This window comes from Eumetopias jubatus, unplaced genomic scaffold, assembly GCF_037043125.1.
Source record: "Eumetopias jubatus isolate StellerSeaLion01/CBP00866 unplaced genomic scaffold, mEumJub1_p1.0 scaffold_9, whole genome shotgun sequence".
Classification (NCBI taxonomy): Eukaryota; Metazoa; Chordata; class Mammalia; order Carnivora; family Otariidae; genus Eumetopias; species Eumetopias jubatus.
Genome location: NW_028274815.1, coordinates 30,566,676 through 30,586,732, shown reverse-complemented (window position 1 = coordinate 30,586,732; position 20,057 = coordinate 30,566,676). Strand labels below are relative to the sequence as shown.

General features: G+C 37.2%; 1 protein-coding gene across 3 annotated transcripts in view; it reads left to right on the top strand.

Moving 5' to 3' along the window:
• HEATR5B (HEAT repeat containing 5B) overlaps positions 1-20,057 on the top strand; it is a 111,416-nt gene that overhangs the window by 60,828 nt on the left and 30,531 nt on the right. For all 3 annotated transcript variants that reach the window (XM_028117150.2, XM_028117152.2, XM_028117151.2), the window contains exons 22-27: positions 818-962; positions 4,414-4,653; positions 5,141-5,392; positions 10,113-10,294; positions 12,626-12,694; positions 16,785-16,964. In XM_028117150.2, the coding sequence (XP_027972951.1) occupies positions 818-962; positions 4,414-4,653; positions 5,141-5,392; positions 10,113-10,294; positions 12,626-12,694; positions 16,785-16,964 (1,068 nt within the window). The remainder of the gene's footprint in view (positions 1-817; positions 963-4,413; positions 4,654-5,140; positions 5,393-10,112; positions 10,295-12,625; positions 12,695-16,784; positions 16,965-20,057) is intronic.

Below are 20,057 nucleotides of genomic sequence, written 5' to 3'. Positions count from 1 at the left end.
GTAATAATGATATTATAATAATATAGTAATAATGATAATAGCTAATATATAATGAGCAAGTACCATGTCTCTATCACTGTTCTAAGGAAAATACTTGTATTAACTTATTTTATTTTCACTGTATTCCACATTTTGCATATGGGCAAATAAGGTACAGAGAGGTTGTCTTGTCTAAGGTCACATAACTTGTCTAAGGTCACACAGGAGTCAGTAACAAGGAAGACTCAAATCCAGTCTAGCAACCAGAGCCTGAGCTCTTAATCATTATGTTGTGCTGTGTCTTTACTTTCCTTCATGTATTAAAGTGTACTACATTGATTTTTTTCAGGAACTTTTGAGATTAAAAACAGTTCTATTCCAAAAGGGCCCATTTTAGAATTCTTTCCAGGTGTTTATGTTTGCTTGATTTTATTTTATTTTAATAAATACCCTTCTTTTCCTTCAATTTTTGCTGTGTGCTCTGCCTCCTAACTTTTCATTGACTACATGTAATCTCCATGCACTTAAAAAATTTAGATGACAACATTCAGTAGGACCATGGGTCAAATAAGATATGGAAGAGATTCTTCTGGATTTTCATGGAAGTATATCATATCATCTTTAGCGACCAGGTCTTGAGACAGTTATTTTGGCCACTAAAATATTCTTTATATACTTTATTGGTATTATTTTTCCAAAAGTCCTTTATTTGACTATATATTTAACAGCTGATGTTAAATGAAGAGCCTCTTCACAAGTAAGGTGTTAATACATATTCATTAGGCAAATGAGATTGCAGTTTTTTAAAGAAAATTGTCTAATATGTTATGGTTTCCAGGTTCACTTATGTAGTTCCCATTTGCTACTTCGCCGAGCAGCTGTGGCTTGTCTCCGGCAGCTTGCGCAAAGAGAAGCAGCTGAAGTATGTGAATATGCCATGAGTCTAGCAAAAAATGCAGGTGACAAGGAAAACCCTGGTACTCGTAAGTTACTTTATTAGTCAATATTCTTTTTGTTTAAATACTTCAACATTTCAAATGAATATTACTCTTTAAAGAACATTTTTGCTTTCAAGTATGGTCAGTCTTCTTATTCTTTTAAGTAAAATATAAAACCATCATCATTTTAAAAATTCCAGTATCGGGGCACCTGGGTGGCTCAGTCGTTAAGCGTCTGCCTTCAGCTCAGATCATGATCCCAGGGTCCTGGGATCGAGCCCCGCATCGGGCTCCCTGCTCAGCGGGAAGCCTGCTTCTCTCTCTCCCACTCCCCCTGCTTGTGTTCCCTCTCTCACTATGTCTCTCTCTGTCAAAAAAATAAATAAAATATTTAAAAAATAAATAAAATAAAAATTCCAGTATCATTTTCTTGGTAATTTTACACTTTTTAAGGTTTGGAGCTAAAAAAAAAAAAGGAAATAGCGTTTAGTGTCAAGGCACTTGTGCCATCCCTTCAGGATGATTTAGTTATGTAATGGATAACTAACTCTAAGGATATTGCTTTGTATCACTAATAGACTTGTGGAAAGAGAAGTGACCTATTTTGGGGGTACCTGAAAGCTTCCAGTCTCTGATACTAGTTGACCCTTTGTGATGTAACATTTCCTCAAGAAGGGAAAGCTAGAGTAACCAATAAAAGAAATGTCAGTAGGTGTTTGGGTAGCAAAAGATAGATCTTTGCTTTCTTCAGTTCTTTCTGCTTTTGGGGGGGGTTTAAGTATACCTTGAATTTCATAGCTGGCCTTTTGGTCTCTAGGGATAGGTTGCTTGGGAGCTTTTTCAGAGCTTAACTGACAGATATTTCCCCTATTGTGAGAGAAAATTTTTACTCATAAGAGCTTTCTAATGCATAGAAGTTGCTTGGGTAGTAAGAAGCAAGATACTAAAATAACTTCAATTTTAGGGTAGTATAAGAGCTCTGTTAACAAATATGCTGTATTGCAGAATGTGAAAGAAGTTATATATACAGTAAATACTATTGCTTTTTAGAGAGAAAACATAGCACCAAAAATAATTATAGAATTCTCCTGAGTACATATAATATTTTAAAGCTTATACTCATCAGTCACCATAATCAAAATTGAGAGACAAACTAAGAGGGGAGGTACTTGTAAAATATATTTATTAATTTATTTTATTTATTGAAATGTGCATGTTACATTTTAATGTTTTTAAAACTTAGTGTGTTGGCAGTCCTAAGACCACCCCGAGGTTTGATGATGCACTAGAAGGACTTAGCATATAGTCATGCTTACGGCTATGATTTATTACAGCAACTGGATACAAAGCAAAATTTGCAGAGGGAAAAGGCACTTGGTGTGAAGTCTGGAGCAAACCAGGCGCAGGTTTCCAAGAGCCCACGCCCCATGAAGTCACACAGGACCTGCTTGACTCCCCAGAAATGAGTCTTGACAACATATGAAATGTCTACCATGGAACCTTGTCAGGGGCTCGGTGCCCAAGGTTTTTATTGGGCTCTGGTTGACTAGGCATGGTCTGCCTGACATGTTCCAAAAGTCCAGACTTTCAAAGGCAAGCAGGTGTTCAGCATAAACCATACCGTTTGTACAAACAATTTAGGCATAGTGAGCCACTTTGACCAGGAAATGGTGGGAACCCTCCTGAAACCCAGTTCACCAGGATGCTAGCTGAGGGCTAATCTGAATTTTAGGCCTTACTAAGTCGTCTCAGGCCTGCTATGTTAACTCTCTTCCGCATCTATAGAAAATCATGAGAGCATAAGAAACATGTTTTATCAAAGAAGAAATGTCAACATATGAAATATTTTCAACCTCCAGTGATTAAATAATTACAAGTCAATACAATCATAAGATAGCATTTTTCTTCTATAAAACTGACCAAATTAAAAATAATGATTATAACCAGCACTGAGAGAGGTATGAATAAAAGAAAAATGTCTTATAGTACTGGTAGAAAGAAATGTAAAGTCATAACAAATTTTCTGGATTTGTCAGTATTTTTTGTCAGCTTACCCTTGACCTAGTGATTTCCCCTTTTAGGAATTTATCCTCAGTGATCAATCAGTGTTCTCTCTCTCTCTTTTTTTTTTTATAGAGAGAGGGAGAAAGGGGCAGGGAGGGGTGGAGGGAGAGGGAGAGAGAGAATCTTAAGCAGGCTCCATGCCCAGCACAGAGCCTGTCATGGGGCTCGATCTCACGATCCCCGAGATCATGACCTGAGCCAAAATCAAAAGTGGGGTGCTTAATTGACTGAGCCACCAGGCACCCTCAAGGTTCTCTTAATTCAGTGGTTTGCTATGTAGCTATGAAAATTCATGTTGTAGAAGTATAATTCCTGATATGGGAACATAGTCACTATCAGCTGCTAAGTGAAAAATAGTTCTCTATGCCTAATTTCTCACTAATGTTCTCTTTCCTTGGAACCAAAGCTTTTGACTCTTACTACTATCTGAGCTCCCCTCACTGCGGCTATTTTCTGCAAACTTGCTCTTATTTTGTCTTTGGAGTGACTCAACTAAAAGAGCCACTTTCAGTTTACATCCCTTTGTTTCACTGTCTTCAAGGTTCAAAGGGCTTCAGTTTTCGGAGCCTCCTAGTATTCCTTCTTAAGGTTGCTAGTTGTACAACTTCTGCTGTTTCTAAGAACAAAAAGATTTTCGGATAAAGCAAGACATTTAACTACTATTTTGTAACAATATTACTTTTTTAATTGAAGTATAACTGACACACAATGTTATATTAGTTTCAGGTGTACAACATAGTAATTCCATAAGTCTGTGCTTGATGCAGTGCGCACCATGACAGGTGTAGTCGCCATCTGTCATCATATGTTATTACAATACTATTGACTATATGCCCTATGCTGTACTTCTCAACCCTATGACTTACTTATTTTTTAGCTTGAGGTTTGTGCCTCTTAATCCCCTCCACCTATTTTATCCATCTCCCCACTCAATATGACTTTTTGATTGTATGTTTCTTGGAAAGAATTTTCCCAGTTTTTAAATGATTTTTTAGGATATAATCCATTTATAATTTGTGTTCTGGCTTTATAGATTTTTAAAAACCTAAACTATAAGACTGAATAAATTTCACTTTGTTCTTCCAACAAATATAGCAATAATTATTTTTCAGTCCATTAAATCAAATCTACTTAGAAATAGGTCTCATTCCCATACTTTCTCTTTTTTAGAAAGAAATGTATATTTATTGAGTATTCCCTGGAGATTTGTTTAAAATACCTCAGAATAATCAGTCTTAAGGATCAGAGTTTTACCTTTATTATCAGATTATCTAAACCTAAGGATATGTAAGCTGGAGAACATAAATTCTAGTAGCTAGCTTGTTTTGTTGTAATCGTGAATTTACATGTAAGCCTTGGTCTTTAACATAATTGTTACCTATAGTGTACAACAAAACTCTATACAAGTTCATTTGTAAAAATTGCTTTTCAGATGTCAATCCTTTTGCACCTGGAGTCAGTTCTCAAAGTGATATCCACTGCCGGCACCAAGGTGTTAATATAACAGAAACTGGTCTTGAGGGACTTCTTTTTGGAATGCTAGACCGGGAGACAGATAGAAAATTATGTTCTGATATTCATGATACTTTGGGTCATATGCTTTCATCACTGGCTGTAGAAAAACTTTCTCATTGGCTAATGCTTTGTAAAGATGTCCTGGCAGCTTCTAGTGGTATGTATTTAACATATAAAATACGTTCTTAAAATAATGACTGTTTTACCTCTGGTATATATCTGTATATATAAACAAAAAAAGATATATATATACACACACACACATATATATGAGCTTACATTTAGAAATGCTAATTTTAATCTATAAATCCCTGTATAAATGTTGAAGTTTAAATTATATTACAAACTAATGAGCTTTCTTTGATTTGGGGAAAATAACTAAATTCACACTAAATTTTTGAATATAAAAATCCCAGGTTACTCTGTAGTTCAACATAGTATGTAAAACTAGTGAAATATGTAAAAACACTTCTATACTTTCTTTGCTTTCTGATTGACTTAAAAAAACTTGCCAATTCTACTGTTTTCAAAGGAGTGAGAATTTAGTCCTTTTTTATTAGAAATCTTGTAACATTAATGCAAGTTCTAAAGCATCATTTTTGCTGTATGTGAGGTTGTCATAATATGCTTCGCTTTTGTTATAGATATGAGCACTGCAACTCCCTTAAGTAGTGGAAAAGATGAGGAATCTGAGAAGAAAGATGAGATGGATGATGATACCATGTTCACCACACTAGGCGAAGAAGATAAATCAAAGCCCTTCGTGGCACCTCGCTGGGCCACTCGGGTGTTTGCTGCAGATTGCCTGTGCCGAATCATCAATTTGTGTGAGAATGCGGACCAGGCCCACTTCGATCTTGCCATGGCACGATCTGCTAAACTACGAAACCCTACAAGTAAATTTAAAATCAGTACTTCTTTTCCCTGGAGCATTTTTGTAGGTTTGAAATACAGGTTTGCTGCTATGTAACATGCTTTAGACTCTGCCTTTCATTTCTTATAAGTTCCTTTTACCTTGTTTTCTGTCCCCTAAGCATACTACCTGTCTTCTGACCTATATTTAGAAGATAAGTTGAAGAAAATGGTCCAAAGGTATATGCCTATCATAAGTAGATGTATCTTAATCATGTGCCCTAAAGATAACGATAGCATTAACTTATATATCCTTTGTACTGTGTCCTAGTTTAGCAGTTAAGCGTAAAAGAGATGGCAAAACTTTAAGGTACGTAAGTAAAGGGAGTTTTGCAGTCCCAGCCATGGAGAATGTCAGAACTCATGAATGCCAACTCAAACTTTCAGATTTCAGAAATGCTACTAGGTATTTTTGAAAAGGTGAAAACTGTTACTGAAACTCAACACTGTTTCTTATCTTTTTATATCCCATCATTCCCTGGATCAGATATTACAGGGAGTTTATAAAGAGATCATCAGGTCCAGCATCCTCATTTTACAGATGAGGAGACCCAGAGAGTGATGGAAGAATAATAGACTCTCTGTCTTTTACTTTGTTGTTTCTTCGTCGCCATCTCATTTTTTTTATACATGTAAAAACAAATTGTGTGTACTAATAGTATTGAAGTCTATACATTAAAACTCCATTTAGTTTACTTGATTACTAAATGCCTTTCAGTTTACTAGAACTCAAAAATGGATTAAAAAACAAAAAGTAAAACTGGTACTCCACATATAAAATGTGAATCTGAATGCACGGTTATCAGCAGAGCACAGTATATCATGAACACAGTGTCCTTATTCATGCCATTATTTATCAAATATTTACCAAACCCTATCTTTGCTACACGAAGAAGAAAAAAACATAGCCCATATCCTTGAAGATTTTCTAGTCTAGAACTTATCTCTCAAACAGTTATATGTCCCAATAGTGGTATGATGGAGTGTTTTGGGGACATAAAAAAGTAGTATGCATTTTCTGAAGAGTCAGGGAAGATCTCACAGAAAAAGTGATTTTAGAACTGGATTTTAAAGGCAGAGAAAAGAGTTTCCAGGTAGAAGAAGCCAGTTGTATTAGTTTTCTATTGCTGCTGTAACAAATGACCACAAAATCAGTGGCTTAAAACAACACACATTGTTTATCTTACTGTTCTTATATGTCAGAAAGTCCAACATGAGTCCCACTGGGCTAAAATCAAGGTCTCAGCAGGGCTGCATTCCTTTCTGGAGGCTTTCCAGAAGTCTTTTCTTCTCGGCTTCTATAGGCTGTCTGTGTTGCTTGGTAGTGGCCCCCTCTCTCTATCTCTTGGAGATGGCCCCCTCAAAGCCAACACCGACTGTCTCGGTGATCCTTCTTTAGCTGTCACATGGCTGTGACCAGAGCCAGGAGCAGTGCTCTGCTTTTAAGGCTCATGTGATTAGATTGGGCCACCTGTTAAATTTGGAATAATCTCCATTTCAGAGCCCATAACCTTAATCACATCTACAAACCCCCTTTTGCTATGTAAGTTAACATATTCACAGGTTGTAGGGATTAGGTTATAGATATATTTGAGCACCATTATTCTGCTCACCACACTGGTTTTTTACAAGCAAAGAAAGTAAGATAATTTGTTTGCTTTAGATTTTATTTATTTATTTATTTTAAAGAGAAAGTGTGCATGCGCATGCATGCAAGCATGAATGGGGGGAGGGGGAGAATGAGAGGGAGAGAGAATCTTAGGCAGATTCTGTGCTGAGTGTGGAGCCTGCCACGGGGTTCGATCTCATGACCCTGAGATCATGACCTGAGCTGAAATCAAAAGTCAGATGCTTAACCGACTGAGCCACCCAGGCACCCCAAAAGTAAAGAGAATTTTAAAGGCATGGAAGTTTAAGTGTGCATGTGACATTTAGGGAATAGTGAAGATCCTTAGGTTGGCTTTCCTTTCTTTGTATTTAATGCTTTTTCTCTCTTTGTTTGTATCTTGTCTTTTGCCTGCATTCTCAGAGATCCTCACAAATTTTCCCTTTATACCATTGATAATGTTTTACTGTTTTCTGCCCCCATAGTGGATCTTAAGTTTTATTTTGTTTTTAGTTTTCCCATAATTTTTTGTCTTTTTTCTGCCTTCATTATATCATATCCTTTTGACTCTATGATTTTCTGTTCTTATTCAGTAGCAGCCATGATTTTTTGCATTCTATTGAGATGCAAAGTGATTTTCTATATTTTATTCTGATTTTTATAGAAAATTATTTTTGAGATTAGCTCTTTCTGGATCTTCAGAAACTTTATTTTGCCTGCGTGTGTTTTCTTCATAGGCTTATTTGTTTATATATCCTTGAAAGAGGAGAGTTCTCTCCCTACTTGAAATTTGCTCACAGTGTGTGTGTGGGTGGATTGCCCATATTCTCAGTCTTTGTTTACTGGGTACTTCACATTGGTTGCTGGATGGTAAGCTGATATAACAGCTTTCCAACCTAGATTCCAGTATCTGACATGCTTTGTTCTGCTGGCCTGAAACAGGATCCTTTCTAGTTCCCATTGCCTGCTATTCTGAACAATCATGTCAGCATGTATTTTTCAAAGTTATAGACCAAATAAATGTGCTATCCAGGCTCTTCCTTTATCATCCTTATCCCCCTTTGTATCCACTGAGCTTTAGTTGTATGGAACTACTGCTCCTGGAATATAATGAACCTCGAACAGCCCCCTAATTCCCTCCCCATTTTAGAGTTCCTGCTTCATGCCCCTTTCCACTCCCCTGCTGTGGGAGTTTATCTCCTTGGATTTGGAAAAAAGACATCTTGACTTAAGAAAAGTTGGAGGTAGAGATTTGTGTAGAGAAGCGACAGTACTTTTGGGAATAATTGCCTAGTTTTTGGTTGGTAGATTGCTATCATTCTAGACCTTTTTAATTAGGTAACTACTGGAGGAGTAATGGGTCTTTTTATTTACTTTTTTGTTGGCATAATATGAATAGGCTCATTTTAATCCAGTTCCATCTGCCTTGGAAATTTCCTCCCAACTTCTGGCAGTAGTTCATTATACCTGATTTTTATTGGTGGTGTGTTTTTGCCTCCCTTAGATGAGGAAGTATTGGGGGCTTCTAGCCAAATGTTTCTCTCTCTCTCTCTCTCTCTCTCCTTTGTTCCTCTTCCCGAAGCCAGTAGATATTCTTCTTTAAACTTAAAATTCTAAAATTGGAATTTTAGGTAGGCACATGAAAAAAATTAGACAATACTTGTCTTATAACCTTCACAATAGCAATAACCACAAAAACCTGTTTAAATAGGAGCTGTTTGGGAATCCAGCTGAGCCACCGATTGCCACTGCTTCAAAAAGACTTTGGGAGTCTTGCAGCCTCCTAAGAACTTTAGAGTCCTTGAGCTTGATAAAGTCTTTAGATAACTTCAGTTGCTAGGTCTTTAAGTTCACCAATTTTTTCTTCTTCAGTATCTAATCCCTAATAATCTTATCCAGTATATTTGTCATTTTTTATTTTTTTATTTCTATAAGACTCATTGTGGTTCCCTTCTCTCTGCAATACTTATCTCTTCAATATGCTCAGGTTTTTGTTTTCTTTCTTGAATATAGACAACATATTTATGATAACTGTTTTAGGCTCCCTGTCTGCTAATTTCATCACCTTTTTCATTTCTGGATCCATTTCTATTCACTGAGGGTTTTTTTTCCCTAGTTGAAAGATATATTTTCCTGCTTCTTTGAATCCCTGGTAATTTTTTATTACATGCCAGATTTGCAAATTTTATAGTAGTAGGGCTGGATTTTGTTGTATTCCTTTAAATAATGTTGGACTTTGTTCTGGGATGTAGTTAAATTACTTGGTATCTTTTGAATCCTTTGAGACTTGCTTTTAAGCTTAAGATCTGGGGTAGCCTTTACTCTAAAAGGAAAAAGACTTCCCTTTTCTACATCTTGTCATTATAAAAGTCTTTTCCAGAGTAGAGGTTGGAAAACTACTTCCTACAGTCCAAATCCAGACCACAGCCTGTTTTTTTTTATTAAAGTTTTATTGGAACACAGCATACCCATTTATATACACATGATCTATGACTATTTTCATTCTACAACAGCAGAGTTGAGTAGTTGTGATAGAAATTATATGGCCAGTAAAACCAAAAGTATCTAGTTCTTTACAGGAAAAATCTGCCAATCCTATTCTAAAAGAATTACAAACTCCTTTGGGGAAAGTTATTATAGTTATTTTGCTTCAAATGTTATTGTACATCCAATAATGTCCTCTATATTACCATATTGGGTAAAGGTTTACCAATATTCTTGAGAAATTATGATACACGAGCTTTCTTGAAAGTGTATCTTTGTTATTTTTAGACATAGTGAAATATGTGGAACATAAGTGCTTTTTTAAAAGATTTTATTTATTTATTTGACAGAGAGGGAGAGAGCACAAGCAGGGGAAGCGGCAGGCAGAGGGAGAAGGAGAAGCAGACTCCCCACTGAGCAGGGAACCTGATGCGGGGCTTGGTCCCAGGACGCTGGGATCATGACCTGAGCTGAAGGCACACACTTAACTTACTGAGCCACCCAGGTGCCCCAAACATAAGTGCTTTTTTAAAGAAGTTTATTTCATTTCATATTTTTGTGTTGTAATACCTATTTTTGGAGTTTTCCTTTTTGCCTTCTATTTTTATTTTTAGATGACCTGTTGGTACTTCATCTCTCTGACCTGATTCGCATGGCATTCATGGCTGCAACAGATCATAGTAATCAGCTGCGGATGGCTGGGCTCCAAGCACTTGAAGACATTATCAAGAAGTTTGCATCTGTGCCTGAGCCAGAATTTCCAGGCCATGTGATTCTGGAGCAGTATCAAGCTAATGTGAGATAACTCTGTTTATCTAAAACTTAAAATGGATCCTTTGCATGATCATTGAAGGAATGAAGATTCCCTGGAGAAATGTATTTGGAACTTCAACTGCATATCTTTATTCCCATCATCTGCTACATAGTTGAATCCCACAGTTGAAGAAACAATAGTATAAAACTTGTCACTATTTTTAAGTTCTGATAGTGTATTGGTGATAAAACTAGAATAGAATTGCAGCCTAGCTTTTCAGTCTTGTGTTTAGACGTTTAGCCATGCCATTTAAGAGATAAGACATTCAAAGAGTGTTGTGGATTTGCTGACATTACTTTTATATGTCAAGACTTGATAAGCATTTTTAAAAATAAAAAGGGCAACTTTGTATTCTGAAGGGTAACTTTTAATAACAGCAGTTAAAAATATTACTGAAAGAATTACATACCTTCAAAAAATATTTTATTGTATTCTAAACAGAGATACTTGTTTCCTCAGATTTATAACTTTATTTGCGTTCTTAAACTGAGGCACAATAGATTTAATCCTGGTAATGATGGGTTATGTGAAGACAAAGAAACTTAAGTTATCAAGGAAGGAAGACACATTTTTTTTTTTACTGTAATTATACCAGAACCTTAGCTTTGGATACACAACACCTCATCTAACATGAGAGACTATGGACTCTGAGAAACAAACTGAGGGTTCTAGAAGGGAGGGGGTGGGGGGATGGGTTAGCCTGGTGATGGGTATTAAAGAGGGCACGTTCTGCGTGGAGCACAGGGTGTTATGCACAAACAATGAATCATGGAACACTACATCAAAAACTAATGATGTAATGTATGGTGATTAACATAACATAATAATAAATAAATAAATAAATAAAAGCTATACCCAAACATACACAAAATTAAAAAGGGTGAATAATGTATGCTCCATTGTTTTTCTATCATAAGTACAGGTGAGAAAGTTATGGCTTCTAGCCCAACTGGCTATAGAAAACCCGTATACAATTATTTACTCCCAAATACCCAACCTATAAGAATAAAGGTTTGTTGTTTTGTTTTGTTTTGACGTTTTACTTAGGAATAATTCTAAACTTACAGAAAAATGGAAAGAATAATTATTTAAGTCATCTACCTTTACCCTTTAATACTTCAGTCTGTGTTTCCAAAGGACAAGAACACTGACTTATATAACCACAGAACAGTTATCAACTTCAGGAAATTCAACCTTGATATATTACTTCTATATAGTCAGTCATAATCCAGTTTTATCAGTCAACTCAGTAATCTCTTTCATAGTATATTCTCTTTCTCCTTCAGTACAGGATCCAGCCCCAGCTCTGTGATTAGTTGATGACTGTACTACCAATACTGCAGTTAGTTGCCATGTGTTTTCAGTCATGGAGAGGGACTCTTGATCCATTTCTAAACTACTAGTGATATTTCAGTGACTTACCGTCTTGTGTAAGGGAAGATGTCTCAGATTAGGAGTTGACTCTAATTCCTTATTCAGTTCATACACATTAAATCTAATATATTTAAGAATCTATGACTGGGTTGGCTTATTAAAACTAAAGCTCATATTCCTTCACTTATTACTATGACAGTGGTACATAAATGAATATTTCTTGAGCATCCTTTTTTTTTAAAAAAAATTTTTAAGATTTTATTTATTTTTTGACAGAGAGAGAGCACAAGCAGGAGGGTGGCAGGCACGGGGAGAGGGAGAAGCATGCTCCCCACCAAGCAGGGATCCTGATGTCAGGCTCCATCCCAAGGCCCTGGGATCATGACCTGAGTCTAAGGCAGATGCTTAACTGACTGAGCCACCCAGGAGCCCCGAGCGTCCTTCTTTTAAAGTACCTTTTTTTGAGGTGAAATGGTCTCTGAGGTCTTTCAGTGACTATGTGAATTTTTAGTACTACACAGTTATTAAAGGAATTGATCCAGTTATATGAGATTCACCCATGAGGTAAATACTGTTAGGATACATTCAGGAAAATATAGACAGAATAAAAAAAGGATAGAAGTTTTCTGTTATGTCTAGGAACATGTGACTTTGTCAGAAAATCCTGTTTCCTATTAAAAACAAAGGAAAAAGAAACAAGATTAATTGCCTGTTTTGGTATAGCATTTGTATAGATTCGATAATGATTATAACCTCCTGGAAAGCAAAAGAAAAATGGTAGGTTTGAGTTTATTGTAACTGAAAAGAGAGATAAGGGAGATGTGATAAAAAAGAAAATAACAAAAGATGTGTTTTGTGTGTTTTCATCTCCAAAGACACAAGAGGTTTTATATTTACTACTTATCTTTAACAATAAAATGCTCGTATTCATTTTCTTAGGTGGGAGCTGCTCTAAGACCAGCCTTTTCACAAGATACCCCATCAGACATAACAGCAAAAGCCTGCCAGGTAAGAAGAAAAATAGGGTTTTCTATAGTTACCTTCTTTAAATTAATAGATACCTTAGAATTTCACTTCCAAGAAAGAAGAGAGAAAAATCAAATATTTTTATCTTGGAAATACAACAGTGACAATTTCTTCTTTTATTCTGTATCAAATGATAAAGTAGTAACTGTTAATTGCATCCCTTTTTTTGTCATAGCTGAGGAAATGACTTTGGGATACATAGGTCTTTTATCATCTAATAGTGAACAAAGGTATAAAAATCGTAAGAGGGACTAAAAATAAAAGTAAGATTACAAAATAATTAAAGAATGCATATTAATGATAATTAGGTAATAAAAGATTTTTTTTGATCAGTTGTGAAAATTCTATAAGTTTCTGGAGAATTTCATAATATGGAAATTTCATTGCAAAATTAATCCCAGGAGATTATTCTTACATTATTATATTTGAAAAAAGTCACAAAAGCACTTACAGTCCTACACTTTTGATAAGTTCCTCTTTTTCATGCCTCATTCTGAAAATGGATTCATACATTAAGCTCTCGTCTTTGAGGAAATTGGATTCTTGATCTGCTTTCCTAAGGATAGAAGAGAAGCAACTCTCTCCTGCATTTTCTGGAGTACAGGGCTGTGGTCCATCATTATTGCTTAGAATCCATAATCAAGCTACGTGTGGCCTCTAGACAAAGAATGTTCTGCTATTTACAATAAATGTAAAGTTCTTACTTTGTTTTCTTGGGCTGAATGAGTTTGCCTCTTCCTCCCATTGTTAAGTTTGTTTGTTTGTTTGTTTGTTTTTTTAGAGAGGGAGAGGTGGGGTAGGGGCATAGGGAGAGGGGGAGAGAGAATATTGAGCAGGTTCCACGCCCAGTGAGGAGCCTGACACTGGGCTCAGTCTCACAACCCTGAGATCATGAGCTGAGCCAAAATCAAGAGTCAGACATTTAACCGTCTGAGCCACCTAGGCGCCCCCCCCATTGTTAAGATTTATTTCTCTGTAGTCTGCTGTCTTAATGATGGCCTTCAGAGAAATGAACTCCTCTCACAAACAGCAGACCAGAGAGAAAAGAGGGAGCCTGGTTAAAGAGAGAGGTCTGTGGATCGTAATACAAACGTCAGAGTTAGAGCAGGCCGTTTGGTATGAGATGCCAACACACAAACAATCAGAAACCATAATCCTGTATAAATAAATGTATCATGATGATGTTTCAGAGCATAGAATTTAAGCAGACAAAACCCACAAAGCTGTTCATAGAAAAGCAAAGCCTATTCAGATTTCATCTTGTGGATGCATAGTATGAAAATCTGTTACTGAATTTGCCTTCAACTTCTTATTCCTTATGTGGCTGTAAGCTGCTTTTCCTGTACAAAGTTTCTTCTTTTCTACTTACACAGGCTAATAATGTTCTTGACCTCCTGTCCTGTTTCTGGGAAGAGACCTAGTTTTGAAACAGATGGACAATGGGTTGCAAGTTCCTTTTTCTTAAAGGAAAGTAAGGATTTGGCTTTGGACAGATCATGAAACATGGCATCCATTTTCTAGAACAGATGTCATGTTAAACCTGAAACTGAATCAGGGTAATTTTTAGGTATTATAGGAAGACTCTCAAATGTAACACAATTGGAGACAGTAATCAGTAGTTTAATAAAAAAAAAATCCTTTAAATCAGCATAGGAATCATAAACATATATTTTAAGTATCTTATTTCAGATTAAAATGGATAAATGTACGTTCGTGTACCACTCTTTTGATGTAAGGCCAGGGTCTTTTCTCTGAATATGATTTTGCTGATTCAGTGCTACTTTATCTTTTTTCATAAGCCAAACCGATAATGCAGAACCTGCAGTTTCTACTTTCATACTCTATAATATTTTTTTTTTTTTAAGATTTTACTTTCAAGGAATCTCCACACCCCTAGTGGAGCTTGAACTCACAACCCCAAAACTGAGTTGCATGCTCTACTGACTGAGCCACCAGGCACCCCGAGTTTCAGGTTCTTTGAAGTGAGGACTTGTGATTATGGAGGCAAGCTAGCACCACCAGACCACTCCTTCCTTGTCAACATTCTTCCTTTGACTCCAGTGTCACTGCACTTGCCTGGTTTTCCTTTTGCTCTTCTGGCATTTTCTTTTCAATTTCTTTCATTGTTTATTTTTATTCTGCTTGTCCCTTAAGAGTTAACTGTCTTCCCTGTGTTCTGTCCTTATACCTTTTTTTTTTATACATCAGTCCTTGAACAGATTTACCTGATAACATTGCTTGAGTTACTACCTTTTGTTATTACCTGTTTGTGGAGAGTTCCCAGATCTCCTTAGTTATTGTTTTTTAAAATTTTAATTCCAGTATAGTTACATTCGTTTCGGGTGTACAATATAGCAATTCAGCAATTCTCTGCATTACTCAGTGTTCATCACTATGAGTGTGCTCTTCTCCCTTTCACCTAGTTCCCCCCTCCCCCAGCCCCTCCCCTCTGGTAATCACCAGTTCTCTATAGTTAAGAGTCTGTTTCTTGATTTGTCTCTTTTTTAACCCTTTGTTCGTTTGTTTTGTTTCTGAAATTCTACATATAAGTGAAATCATATGGTGTTTGTCTTAGTCTCTGACTGGCTTATTTCACTTAGGATTATACTCCCTAGCTTTATCCATGTTGTTGCAAGTGGCAAGATTTCATTCCTTTTTATGGCTGAGTAATATTCCATTGTGTGTATATACATATGTATATGTGTATATACACGCGGATATATAGCACATCCTCTTTACCCACTCATCTGTTGGTGGACACTTAGGTTGCTTCTGTAATTTGGCTATTGTAAAAAAAAAAAGTTAAAAATAGAACTACCCTATCTAGTAATCACACCACTAGGTATTTACCCAAAGAATACAGAAACACTAATTCAAAGGGATGCATGCACAACTGTTTATTACAGCATTATTTACAACAGCCATCTTTGATTCCTCACACTTTTTGCAAGTCTCTGGCCCCTCCCCTAAAAATATTTAATTGGTTTCCAAATCCTGTGAGTTCTGTCTCCAAGGCTCTCTCAGGTGACACTCCCTTTTCATTCCATTCCCAGCTTGATCTATATCATCTCTGTCCCATAATATTGTAATAGTCATTTAACTGAACACATTGCTTACCATTTAAACACATTCTTTCCTGGTATAAATACTGGAACAATCTTCCTAAAGCACAATTCTTTTTTCTTTTTTAAGATTTTATTGATTGATTGATTGAGGGAGGTTGGAGGGGCAAGGGGAGAAGGAGAGAGAGACTCACAAGCAGACTCCATGCTGAGCTCGGAGCCTGACATGGGGCTCGATCCCACAACCCCAAGATCATGACCCAAGCCAAAATCAAGAGTCGGATGCTTAACCACCCAGGCACCCCAAGCACAATTTCAATTGTTTTCTCCCTGCTCAGAAGCCTTGGAAACTGATTGCCCATAGAACAAAGTCTGAATTCAGTTTGCATGGAATTTAGATTGTAACATAATCTGATCTCAGTTAATTTTGCTAATCTCATCTCTTTTCCCATGTAACTCCTCTGTATTTATACACACAGACTTTCCTGATACCTAAACATTCCCATTTCTTCTGCTAAAAGTAATCTCTCCCTTCTCTGTTTTTAAGTGTAGTATTGCAGTCCTAAAATGTTCATTCGACTGTGTTTTCTTTCTTGAGGACAGGGACTAGATTTTTCCCCTTTATTTATTTATTTTTAAATCTCTTCCATAGCACCCAGAATAACCCTTTGCCTGTGGTAAGCGGAAATGTTGAAGAATTATTCACAACTGAAGTGATTCAGGCAGAAATTTTTTTCTGTTAAAATTTTTGTCACATTGGACAATGGAAATACGATAAATAAATACTGTTAGTTTTCCACATAAGAGTATAATGACTTCCATCCTTGTTGTTGATTTGTTATTCAACAATAATGTTGAAGCACAGCATTCAGGGTTTTTTTTTGTTTCATTTTCTTCATTGGTATTTTGTGTTTCTTCCCCCAAGGAAAAAAAAATCATATTTACTTCCTACTCTTATATGTTAAATATTAATTTTTTATAGAAAATTAAAAATGTTTTTCTTTGGCTAGGTGTGTAGTACATGGATTGGAAGTGGAGTTGTCAGTGATCTCAATGACCTCCGTCGAGTGCACAATCTGCTTGTCTCTTCTCTGGACAAAGTGCAGGCTGGAAAAGGATCTTCTAGCCAGCTGTACCGAGAGAGTGCCACAACCATGGAAAAACTGGCTGTTCTCAAAGCGTGGGCAGAGGTAACCACAGCCTATTGTTTTTGAACCATTTCTCCATCCATGAGAAAAGGTTCCCCTTGTCCTGTAGGTAAAAACAATTTTATTTGATTTTTGTTGTTTTTTAAACTGACCTTTGGTATGCAGTGCTTTTTGGAAATCTGTTATTTGCTCTTTCTCGCTGAGATATGTATATATTTATGTCTCAAAAGAGCTCTTATCAAACCTTTGAAAGTTATGTTTTTTGTTTTTTTAAAGATTTTATTTATTATTTGACAGAGAGACAGCAAGAGAGGGAACACAAGCAGTGGGAGTGGGAGAGGGAGAAGCAGGCCTCCCGCGGAGCAGGGAGCCCGATGCAGGGCTTGATCCCAGGACGCGGGGATCATGACCTGAGCCAAAGGCGGACGCTTGATGACTGAACCACCCAGGTGCCCCGAAAGTTATGTTTTTTAATCAGTTTTTTCAAAATTTCTCTATTGAGAAAGGGCTCCCCTAACTAATTATGTGAAAATTAGGCAACACAGAGTCTGATGATCATAACATGTGTTGCCAGTCAGCTAGTTCTTTGCTGACTTGCATTAATATGCTTGATTCACCTACCAGGAAGACTGGCATAGTTTAGTATAAAAAGCATTAAATGTTGAATCAGAGGCCCTAGAACAAGTTCTCTCTGTCTGTAATTTACCATCTTTGTGACTTTGGTCAAGTGATTTGATCTCTCAGAGCCTCAGTTTTTTTGTTTTGTTTTGTTTTGTTTTGTTTTTGCCATTACAATGTGGAAAAATATCTTCTTGTAAGGCAATGTATATCAAAGGACAATTGTGATTGGCACTGAATGGAAGATAGATTATTACTTTTAAAAAATTAGATCAGAACCTCACATAACTAAATTAATAATGCACATTTTTATTGACACCTTTTTCTAATTTAAAGTTTTGCAGCTCAGGCCTCAGCCTTGAATGCTGTCTAGTAATTCTTTTCCCTGCTTATCTTCTTTACCTTTGTCATGCTCTTCAAATGCCCAGCATATTCTAGATTTCTTTCCTGAAGACCTATCTTTGCTTATACTTTTTCACTCAGAAAGCTGAAGATATCCATTTTCCATATCCTCAGATTGTTACCTTGAAATCTTTAGATTTTCATGAGTTGGGAACTGTCCTTTCACCTGTTAGTTAATGTTAGTTAAGCATGAGTATGAAGGGGAGACTTTCCAGCTCAGTGCTGTCAGTCGTGCCCACTTCTGTATCTTCAGCCTCTCCCTCTATGTGCTCCCTCTTCTTGCCTGCCTTCCTTCCCACCTAAGTGTATCCTTCTCCTCACTGCTTTCGCTCTCTCCTCTTCAGTCTCAGTTCACTGAAGGAGTTTCAGTATATTCACTTCCTCAACTCTTGGTCGCCTGCTTCTCAGTCCCCCACAATCTGGGGTCATTCTCACTGATGCAGCCTGGCTGGGTCTGAGGACCCAGAGGGGCTTCTGCAGGACCAGTCAGCAGGATCCTTGGCTTCGAGCAGGATCAAAATCAAATGCACGCCAAGAGGAAATGAGAGCAGAGTTTTATTGAAGATATAGAGACAGCAGACACAGACAGCATCTGGGAGACTTGGAAAGGAAAGGAGAGTGAGTCTCGTCTTTGCTTGGGGCGTGGAATTTTTATTGAGGATGGTAGTCTGGTGTACATGTCCTCTCACACATCTGGGAACTGGTCAAAACAAGGAGTGCTCAGGTGTCCTGCCTAAGTCCCTTATGCCCTGGAGCTAGGTGTCTTGGTGTCAAGGTGTCTGGAGTCAGCGGTCATGAAAACGTACATGACAACCTCACCTGGTCATTCCTTAGATGTTGTCTGTTGTCCTGAAAGACTCCAAAGAAATCATTAAGTCCTTGACTTTACAAGGAGGACATACAGCATATGTAAGGTGGGGGTGCAGATCCCAGCAAGAAGAGAAGCAGGAAAAGGAGCAAAAAAAAAGCAACTTTTCATGAGGTCCCTTCAGTTTCCCCCTGTCCTCACCACTCCCCTGGAATCACTCTCGCTAAAGTTACAAATCAGAGAGTTATCTGTATCACTGTGCACTCGTCAGTTTCTGCGTTACTTGGCCTCTCTGCAGCATTTGATACTGTCTCTAGAAGCCCTTTGTTTTCCTTGACTTTCGTGACACTCCTCTCTTGCTTCTCCTCTTTCCTTTTCATTGTTCATTCTCAACATCACTTGCTGGCCTCTCTTTGCCTGCCCGCTCTTTAAATGTGTTTTTCTTGTCCTTTTCCTCCCTCTTCGTACTTTATGGGCAGCTTCATCCATACCCATGGCCTATAGCTTTAACTTGCATATTAAAGATTGTAATTCTGGGGCACCTGGGTGGCTCGCTTGGTTAAGCGACTGCCGTCGGCTTGGGTCCCGCATTGGGCTCCCTGCTCAGCAGGGAGTCTGCTTCTCCCTCTGACCCTCCCCCCTCTCATGTGCTTTCTCTCTCTCTCATTCTCTCTCTCTCAAATAAATAAATAGAATCTTTTTTTTTTTTTTAAGATTTTATTTATTTATTTGACAGAGAGAGACACAGCGAGAGAGGGAACACGAGCAGGGGGAGTGGGAGAGGGAGAAAAAGGCTTCCCGCGGAGCGGGGAGCCCAATGTGGGGCTCGATCCCAGGACCCTGGGATCATGACCTGAGCTGAAGGCAGACGCTTAATGACTGAACCACCCAGGCGCCCCAATAAAATCTTTAAAAAAAAAAAAAAGATTGTAATTCTGCTTTTCCACCCAGACCTCCTAAATTCCAATCCCATATTTTTAGCTGTTTATTAGACATCTCCCCTTGGATGACCCATAAGTACCATACACCCAACATGTCTAAAAAAAAAATACTGTGTTTTCTCTTTCTTCTTTTTTCCTATTTATGTCAACTACTGGTCCTACCTCCTATCTTCAGGCCAGAACCTAGGGATCAGTATTAACTGCTTCTTCTTCAATCCCCTTCATCTTATATCTAGTAGGTAACTAATTCCTGTGTCTTTGACTTTGTTAATGCTATCTTTGAAAATAATGTAATTTTGTTCTGATAATAAAAATACCTATATTCACTACACATATTCAGAATATAGAGAAAAGGTATTATTGGAA